Source organism: Trachurus japonicus, chromosome 18 (genome assembly GCF_045865225.1).
Source record: "Trachurus japonicus isolate A0001 chromosome 18, Traja_1.0".
Lineage (NCBI taxonomy): Eukaryota > Metazoa > Chordata > Actinopteri > Carangiformes > Carangidae > Trachurus > Trachurus japonicus.
In genome coordinates this window covers 17,402,974-17,412,409 of record NC_140924.1, presented here as the reverse complement: position 1 = coordinate 17,412,409, position 9,436 = coordinate 17,402,974, and the positions used below count along the sequence as shown (strand labels likewise).

Here is a 9,436-nt window from a genome sequence, read left to right as displayed (position 1 = left end):
CAGACATTTTGGGGGGCAGGTGCTCAGTGACAAATAAGGGCACTTTATGCAGCACGTGGAACGGCTGTCTGCATTATTATAGCAGCGTGAGATTTTGAATAAAAAAAAAACATATAGGCACATGTTGCACATAATTGCTTATTGATTTCATTATGTTAATAAAATAACCATATCAATTCAAAGAGACTATGATATTTTAATTTCCTGTGATATATACATATATATAAGGACTGTCATTACAATTTTTAATGAGATTAGGATTTACTGGATATTTCCTGATAGTAGTGATCATACCTAGATCATACACGGCAACAGAGCAATCATCAGCACGCAGTCTGTTAAAGTTGAAAAACGCAGCTTCTGCGGCTCTACGGCCGCCTTCATCAAGCTCAAACAGCCAATATGCCACAGTTTATATCGATGGTATGCATATGTGAGACAGTAACACATATTTTGACTGATTTGGCGGTGATGCACGTTAGCTGTTTAGAATGTAGGCCAGTGTATTGAATATGATCATGTAGCCTCCTGTAGTAGCCTATGTCATTGTTGAATAGTTGGTGATTTATATCTAATAAAGGCAAATAAAGATATTTTGCATCGAGAGGGTTTCTTTTTTGTCTGCCCCAAAATGACTTTATATCACTAAGCAGAGTACGATTTACAAGATTTGACCTCAACCAGTGCTTTTTAACACTTGGAAAATGTGTAAAGGGACATTACAATGTAAAAATCTAGATATTTCCCCTGACAAAAAATGATTCATGCCTGTGGTATTGTACATGTTGTCCCAAAAGGACTATATCACTCAGCAGAGTAAGATTTACAATATTTGACCTAAACCAAATAACATTTCATGTCGGGTTATGCTCATTTTCATAATAAATACATTGTGGCATCTATTATTCACAGTTCGCTGAATGCATCTTAGCCAAGGGATGCACGTGAATGTGGTGACGTAGGGACGAGGGCGGAGACTGCTAACTCAATCGGCTGACAGAAAGTTAGCCAAAACGACCGGATCGCTTACTTCTGCTTTAATATAAAAATTGTCCAAACAAAGGAAAGACTCAGCAGCACAAACGCTTCGCCAGCCCGGAGAAGAACAAAGGAACAAGGTCATGGAGATGCGCACAGGTGAACACACACACACAGGTGGAGCTTACAATGTTCAATAGACCCCTCCCTTTTATACCTTGCTGCATCACGAAAAACCTGGCCACTACATGGCAGTCAAAAGTCATTCACTGTCTTTTACATCTACAATAATCGGTTCACACAGCAGAAGATGATGCAAAGTACTGGGGGCAGAGTTTTAAAATGTGCCTGCACTTCCCCCTAAAGGTCAGAATCAAACAATGGACAAATGATACAGTAATGGCTTTAATTTTTACTTGCTTAACTTGTTGCTAAAGTAACATGACATGCAAAAAACTCAGAGAGTTAGGAGGTTTGTGATGTTAAACTAGAATTCATAAGTTGTGGTGTGATTAATATGCACTAGCACAAGCTGCAGCTTTTCCTCCTGGAACAAAAATTATGTTAATTCTTTAGCATGTTAATTGCAAAAACCCATCATTGTATAGGCCTACTCAGACAATCAGTGTGTAATGCACTGTTTACAGTACAAGACATTAATAAGTACACACACACACAAAAAATAAAATAAATAAGTACACTCTTCAGGTATGATTTTTGGCAAGGTCTCATACTTGAATGAGTATCCACCATAAGATGTGGTTGTGATCCTCAGGGACCTCATGCTCCCTGCGATTGGAGCGCAGCACTGAGTAATCCCCACCATCGTAGTGGTCCGAGCCAAAGCCGAGCAGTTACCATGGCAACAGAAGAAAGTCAGCAACTTAGGGTGGACTATCCAGTTTTCCCAGCCCAGCTCCTCGGAGCTGATTTGGGTGCATGGCTTCCCGGCTGCGCTGTGGTCTCCCGGCTAACCGCCAGGCTTAACTTATCCTGGTGTCTTTATTGATCAGTCTGCGGTCAGTCTGTTTGGAGATGAATGTGTTTTAAAATTATTTCATGGTCCTTTGTTCATATTCTGATACCGTAAATCTTTTATTAGTACACATTAAAATACCACAGATACACCTCATTCAGTAAACAAGCCTACTTTTATTACTTAAATTGTAACATCTTCATTTTTATAATACCTATTTCATGATAGTTGAACCCATTGTTGTATCTATGATCACTGCTGTTACCACAGCTGTCAGAAGTTTGATGAAAGGTTTGTCGAAGTCAGCATAAATTAATCTTTTGTGGTTAATCCCCCTGCGTAACTTGATCTCTGCTATACTTAGGTTAGCAAAATATGCGCACAGTTGACGATGTAGGTTCACTCGACTGTAATGCGGTCAGTATGATTACTGTAATATGGCTGTTCGCTGTTTCATTTAAATGTGTTCTAGGCTTCAAAAAAACATCAAACACATAATACAGAAAAGTCACAAAATGAGAGACCTATAGTTTTTATGTAAAAAAAAGTTATTTAAATAAGAAAATACTCAAACGGTCTGTCAGACTGTCTTGATGGTTTCAGTGATGATCAAACATGATATGATGATATCTATGTTGGTACCTGTGGCTGAATCCGGATTCTCATTCACATAGTCAGAGTTCTGCTCTGCACCGTCATATTGACCTGTTAGATTAACATTTCAGACATTTTGGATCAGTTTCAATAGAAGATGTGACATTAGTGCATGAGCTGAAAAAAACAAACAATGTATTCATCGCCTGGACAGTTAAAGTTTAAACTGTACCTTGTCCAGTGTTATCAGAGCCTCTGATTGATTCATAGATGCAGACGTCACCTACAGTATAGACCATGCAGCCAAAATTAAACAAAGTCCTGTCAGTCTGTGATAGTGACTTCAACTTAACAACTTCCTCAATAATGTGTTATGGTTTACTTTAACTTGAACAGCAGACGGAATGAGTACAGTCTGACAAATGGAAGCTAGAAAATCAAAAACATTTCCTGGTGTCTCCAATGAGAAAGTGATTTAGAAATAGATGTGAAAGTGTTGGAAGCTACGTGAAAAACTGACCGTGAAGGAGAGAGGAATAAACCTGCTGTTGATTTTCATAATGGTGGACTGAGTCCTGATTCTCTCTCTCAGCCTGAGAGACTCTGAAACATGTTTCAAAAATGTGATTAGCAGTGACGAGCAGGAACATTTGATGTGACATGTGATGAAGATGTGACATAGTAAAGTACTTTCAATTTGGAGATGAGAGTATGTTGTACCAACCTGTTGATGCACTGATCTGTAAAAAGCAGAGTAGGATTTGTATTGAACTGAACCACTGCAGCATGATGTGACATCAGAACGTATCAGTGATTATTCAGTAATTAATATCTCACCTGTTGATTTTCTGCAGACACATAACACCAGGACAACAATCAATACTATTCCACAAACCAGCCAAATGATCAGCCACGCAGGGAGAGAAGAGTTTTCAGGTCTTGGCACAGCTGTTAATGTATCAGTTAGAATATTTATGATGAATTTTCATAAACAAAATCAACAAAATAATCTCAGAATATCAACTCAGGTGAATGTGAGTCTTAGTAGCGATCCACAGCTCATAAACAAATGTACAAAATAGAAAAAAATCAAATATGTCAATGCTACTCACCTCTGACTGACACCCAGCTCTGTGCAGACTCTTGTCCTGAGGACTCACACCTGTAGAAACCTTCATCAGACTTTGACACTGCAGAGATATTCAGCTCCGTCCTGGTGTCACTTTGGATCAGTTTGTTATTCTGATAGAAAAACACACTGGAAGGAGTTTCTTTTGTCCTGAATTCACAGCTCAGAATAACAGACTCTCCCTCAGTCACAGGATGGACGGGGCTCAACAGGATCAAACCAGAATCTGTAAAACAGTCAGAATATGAAGCTTCAGTCTAGGGCTGAACAATTAATTGCATTTGCAACTATATCATAAAACATGATTTTGTAACCACTGCGATTATGCTCTAGTAAAGTGTCATGCAAGAGAGGGTGGATCCTTCGATGAAAAGAGGCAAAACACCACAATTTTACCTGTTGTATATTGGCCTCTGGCTTGACTCAACATAGCACATTGGCTGTGTGGAACTATTCCAGTTAAAAGAAAGAAGATACATAAAGTCAAATGTAATAAAATGTACCATGTGTAGTGATGTTGACTGAGTTGCTGAACTCTCCTGATCCAGACTCACACCAGTAAACTGCATCACTGGGCTGGGATGGGGAGATGTTACATATAGATTCAGTCATTCTCCTCCAGTCAGAGCAGGACATATAGTCACCCTTAGGAAACCTCCTCACTCTCCACTTTATAGAGTTTCCCTCACATCTCAGTGACATATCCTGATAGGTGAAGTGCTGCACTCTGTCAGGACTCACTGTGAGAGACGCTGATGGATCAACATCTGAACAACACACACACACACACACAAAGATCTAACATTGTTGTGCATATTCCTTTGTTGATATTTTGTTTGTTGAGGGTCAAATTTTGGAACAAACACGTATCATCTCAACCAACTGACCTCCAGACCAGACAAACGTTGGTTCACTAGTCTCAGTGTAAATCACTGGGTCTCCTCTTCCAGCCCGACACACATATCCTGCTGTTAGTACAGCGGCTAAGCATGAAAATTGTGCACTTTTTGAAAGAAACATGAAACTTCTACCATAGTTAGTTTATGCCATGAGGTTTATTTTAAGATCGGGAGGGAAGTCAGATTTGACCTCTGAGGCCCGGGAGAGGTCAAATCCAAGATGGCCGCCAATAATATTCAAAAATGCCTATCGCTGGAACCAAACACAGTAGAAAAACACTTAAGGTGTCATTTCCCACTAATTTTTGGGTGCCCATTCTGTTGGTGATACCTTTGAGACCAATAGAATTCAAAAAAATGCATTTAGATCAATGTGGAGGTCAAATTATGCAGACATAGGGAGGTGAACAGTGCAAAAAGGTAGTTTATTTCCAAAATAATAGCCTAACAGTGATGATGATGTTAATAATGATGATAATAGTGCCAATAATAATCATTATCATAATAAGTTCTTTTTTTTAACTGATTTATTAATAACTCATTGGCTGCCAGCCATTTTCAGAGCAGAGAGCTGCATACTGCCAGCCGTTTTAGAGCATTTTTTACAGACCCTTTCAAGACCCACAGAATATTGTGTTCATGTAAACATGTAAACACCAAAACTACCAAGAGAAAGAATAGACTCTCTTCTTTCATTAGGAAAAAAAAGTTTGTATCTACCTTTTTCCATTCTTTAGTAAACGGCAGTAGAACATTGGCTGGTTTCGCCAAAAACACCTGTTTTTGACCAGAACACATTCAAGAAAATGCATTTATGTAAAGGTGCAAATCTGCAATTTAATAATACTGTCGCCCTCCTCTTTCCGCGGAGAGAGGGGTGGTGTCCGACGCTGTGTGGAAGCATTGCAATGCCCATGGAGGGGAGTTGACACAATGTGCTTTCGCCCAGTACTCTGAATTAGAGTTCTCAATTTCAACCCAAACCCGAGTAAGGCCGATGGGTCGGGTTGGTTTGGCACGAGATGCTGTGTGTATCTCCAAAAAACCACAATGTTTTTGTGGCCGAAATTGAATCAGTTTCACCCACTGATAAGGTGCTGCTGCGTCACTGGCACCATCTGCTCTCGCTGCAAAGAAAGCATGTCACTTTTTTAGTTTAGTTTTCTTTTTTTTTGTTGGGCTGGGCTGGGTTTGGCCAGACAACTAATGCTGGTGTATCGAGCTCTGTCGGGTCCGGGCTTAAAACCCACGGGCCAGGTCAGGTCGGGTTGTAATTTTCAGGCCCGTTGAGAACTCTACTTTGAATGTCAAAGTGAAGAAATTTAATGAAGTGCAGATAAACGGCAGGAGTAACTATTGGCACTTTTCCACTACACAGTCACGGCACGGCTCAGTAAAGCTGCTTTTCCATTACAGCTGAGTTCTATAGTTCCTCCTCAGCAGGGGTGGGGGGATCGCAAGGCCACACTGTTTCTCTCTCTATTTTCGATCTTCTCGTCAGCTCCAAACTCACTTGTCTGTTCCTCGATTACGGACCACAGCGTGGTTTTCCACACAGCATCATTTAACTCGGGTGAAGGAATAACAACGGTCTGATACACGGTACAGATGAATTCTCATGTCGGACATCGCGCTCACGACTCTTCCAGTGACAACGCTCTGCCCAATCAGTGGAAGGCAGTTGGCTGACGTCACGTTTTAGGTATGGCCGTTCCAGGATTGAGGACTACGGCCCTCTCCAGGAGCCGAGCTGGTCCTCAAAGGGATGAGGGACGGCCGCAAGGGTGGCTGGTGCCCTGAGGGGACCTCTACACGACGCTGGCTGGCCCTCTATAACGGGAACCCCGCCTGGCTGCATCCCACCGGCTGGCGGTCAGCTGGGGGCAGTTTGGGCTCGTAATGATTATAGAAGGTGGCGGACCAGCTGCTGATGCAGAAATGGGTCCGTATGGGCTGTATCATGTCGTAGTACTCACGATGGCGCCTGACGTGCAGGTAAACACGGAAAGCCGTATGACCCAGTAGCCAAATGCCTCGTCATCTAATTAGTGACACACATGAATGGATGAACGAGATTCCCACTGTCCCTACCTACTATCTAGCGAAACCCCCTGACAACCGGGTTTTGATTACAGCGAGTAGAGCCATTGGTGACAGGGTTGGCGCGTGGCCGGATGGTGGTCCGCCGGTCCTCTCCTATCTCGCACCGCATGTTTGTGGAGAACCTCATTGGCTGCCATTGATGTCTATAGACATGTTGTTTCTGTTGTATATTAACTTCAAAGTCACTGTTCTGCTTGACATGTTTCTTTCCACAAAAAGCTTGTTTTCTCAGTGTTCTGGTCAAAAACAGGTGTTTTGGTCAAAAACAGGTGTTTTTGGCGAAACCAGCCAATGTTCTACTGCCGTTTACTAAAGAATGGAAAAAGGTAGAAACAAACTTTTTTTTCCTAATGAAAGAAGAGAGTCTATTCTTTCTCTTGGTAGTTTTGGTGTTTACATGTTTACATGAACACAATATTCTGTGGGTCTTGAAAGATCTGTAAAAAATGCTCTAAAACGGCTGGCAGTATGCAGCTCTCTGCTCTGAAAATGGCTGGCAGCCAATGAGTTAATAATAAATCAGTTAAAAAAAAGAACTTATTATGATAATGATTATTATTATTGGCACTATTATCATCATTATTAACATCATCATCACTGTTAGGCTATTATTTTGGAAATAAACTACCTTTTTGCACCGTTCACCTCCCTATGTCTGCATTATTTGACCTCCACATTGATCTAAATGCATTTTCTTGAATTCTATTGGTCTCAAAGGTATCACCAACAGAATGGGCACCCAAAAATTAGTGGGAAATGACACCTTAAGTGTTTTTCTACTGTGTTTGGTTCCAGCGATAGGCATTTTTGAATATTATTGGCGGCCATCTTGGATTTGACCTCTCCCGGGCCTCAGAGGTCAAATCTGACTTCCCTCCCGATCTTAAAATAAACCTCATGGTATAAACTAACTATGGTAGAAGTTTCATGTTTCTTTCAAAAAGTGCACAATTCCCCTTGATTTGAGGGCTTAACCGCTGTACTATGTGTGTGTCTGACCATGGACCATGTAGGAATCCTGTTCAGTCCCACTGCTGCTACCAGGGAGCAGCTCAGAGCTGTATTGCGGTCCGTCAAAATCCCTCCTGTGTCCATATCCAGAGTGGTCATGGTTATAAATGTTGATTTGGGTCAGATTGGGAACAGCCTTAGACCAGAAGAACCTCCATCCTGCAGATTTAAGTCCAACCTCACACTTGAGAGTTACTGAGCCTCCAGGACTCAGCCATGATGGAGACACAGTGAGGACAGGCCTGGGTTTGACTGTTGGGAAGTTGGACACAATATGGACAAACTCTGTGATACAGTTTCAGTAGAAAGGGGAAAAAAAACATATTTATATGACTTGTTTAGATTTTCAGTTTGTGATTTACCATCATACACTGTCAGTCTGACTGAATCACTCCACTCTGTTGTATTAAGTCGATCACTTTTCACTCTGCCCCTACACCTGTAGTCTCCACTGTGGGATGATGAAGCAGGACTGATCCTGTATTCATGTTGATTTGGAGGTTTGACTGAGGTTGGTGTTCTCCACTCATACATCCACTCAGTGTCTCCTCCCTGGATCTCACAGCTGACAGTGATCGTCTCTCCTCTGTAGATCTTAGGCCAGTTGGGTTGAAGAGTCACAGTGACTCTACTGGAAACTGTTAAATAGGCAATAAAAGAACAAATTATGTCTGATTGTTATCATTTGTTGCTTTACTCCAAGGGCTTGGAAAGGCTTGGTAAATAATAGCTACAAACATCATTCTACAGATATAAAAATGGATGAAAACCAAACATGAAAACCAAAATAAACTAAACGAACAACAACAACAACAACAACAACAACAACAACAACAAAAACTAACAAGTGTAGCACTTTCATTTAATGTGGTTATATGATTAAATTTGGTTTGAAATGGTTGCTTGTCCTGTTTGTCAGCTGCCTCTTTCCACAAGTTTCCTCATGAGCTTACACGAGTAAGGACAATGAATTTGATCGAGCGTTCTCGAGCGTGCGGGATATTCAGTGTTTGGGGCGGGACACAGTGTCCCATCACTCACTCTCTTGCAACTGCACACAAGATAACTCTCTCAACACTCCTGAAAGTGCTCACTATAACTTGAAACCACTTACTCCTGCAAAAACTACCAGCACTACTTGCTGTCAAAGCTTCCTGGTTTTATAATAGATCCATGGTTTGCAACGACGGTAGCCATTTGATTGACGGATGATGGATCCTGATATCATTGGCTGATGAACCATGAGCAACGCAACGCATAATTTTGTGCGCCTGCATTATATGCAAAAAAACTGCCCATTTCACCCTGGATTTACTCTAAAATAGAATTTTGCACAAAGTTTGGGCTATATCGTCTAATAGATGAGTGATTACAATAATTTTAAGACCCATAGTGGGATAAAATGCATGTTTCTTTTCTGAACACCTTTAAACTCACCAGTTTTCTGAATGAGGACCTCCTGACTGTTCTCTGTGTAAAACTCTGGCTCTCCTCTCCCTCCTCTGCAGTAGTACAGACCTCCCTCTGATACAACAGCTCCTTCTGATCTAACGTCTTTAACTTGATCAGCTCTAGAAGAGTGTGAGACTCGTCTGAACCAGTCGTATTTCCAGTCATCAGGACCGTCCACAGAGCAGGTCAGTAACACACTGCCTCCTGCTGGTATGATTGTTGTGTCTGCTCTCAGTCTGGCCTTGGGTCTATCAGCTGTTCAGATTGAGCCAAAAACAATAATTAAATTAGTTT

General features: G+C 41.3%; 1 protein-coding gene and 1 long non-coding RNA gene across 2 annotated transcripts in view; one reads left to right on the top strand and one right to left on the bottom strand.

The window, feature by feature from the left end:
• LOC146969036 (uncharacterized) overlaps positions 1–9,436 on the top strand; it is an 82,862-nt gene that overhangs the window by 64,333 nt on the left and 9,093 nt on the right. The window lies entirely within an intron of this gene.
• On the bottom strand, positions 2,423–6,788 carry LOC146969037 (high affinity immunoglobulin gamma Fc receptor I-like). The gene is made up of 6 exons (XM_085760436.1): positions 6,710–6,788; positions 4,565–4,660; positions 4,181–4,444; positions 3,661–3,903; positions 3,386–3,496; positions 2,423–2,427 (listed from the first exon to the last, which is right to left on the bottom strand). Exons 1-6 carry the CDS (start codon positions 6,786–6,788, stop codon positions 2,423–2,425), a joined length of 798 nt encoding a protein of 265 aa, XP_085616562.1.

What these genes read in the sequence shown, in the direction of transcription:
- LOC146969037 (XM_085760436.1), bottom strand. Translation starts at nt 6,788, where the DNA reads ATGCGGTGCGAGATAGGAGAGGACCGGCGGACCACCATCCGGCCACGC. An exon ending in CACCAATGGCTCTACTCGCT is followed by an intron (nt 4,661 to 6,709) that starts GTAATCAAAACC and finishes TTTCATGCTTAG; the next exon opens with CCGCTGTACTAACAGCAGGA. An exon ending in AACGTTTGTCTGGTCTGGAG is followed by an intron (nt 4,445 to 4,564) that starts GTCAGTTGGTTG and finishes TGTGTTGTTCAG; the next exon opens with ATGTTGATCCATCAGCGTCT.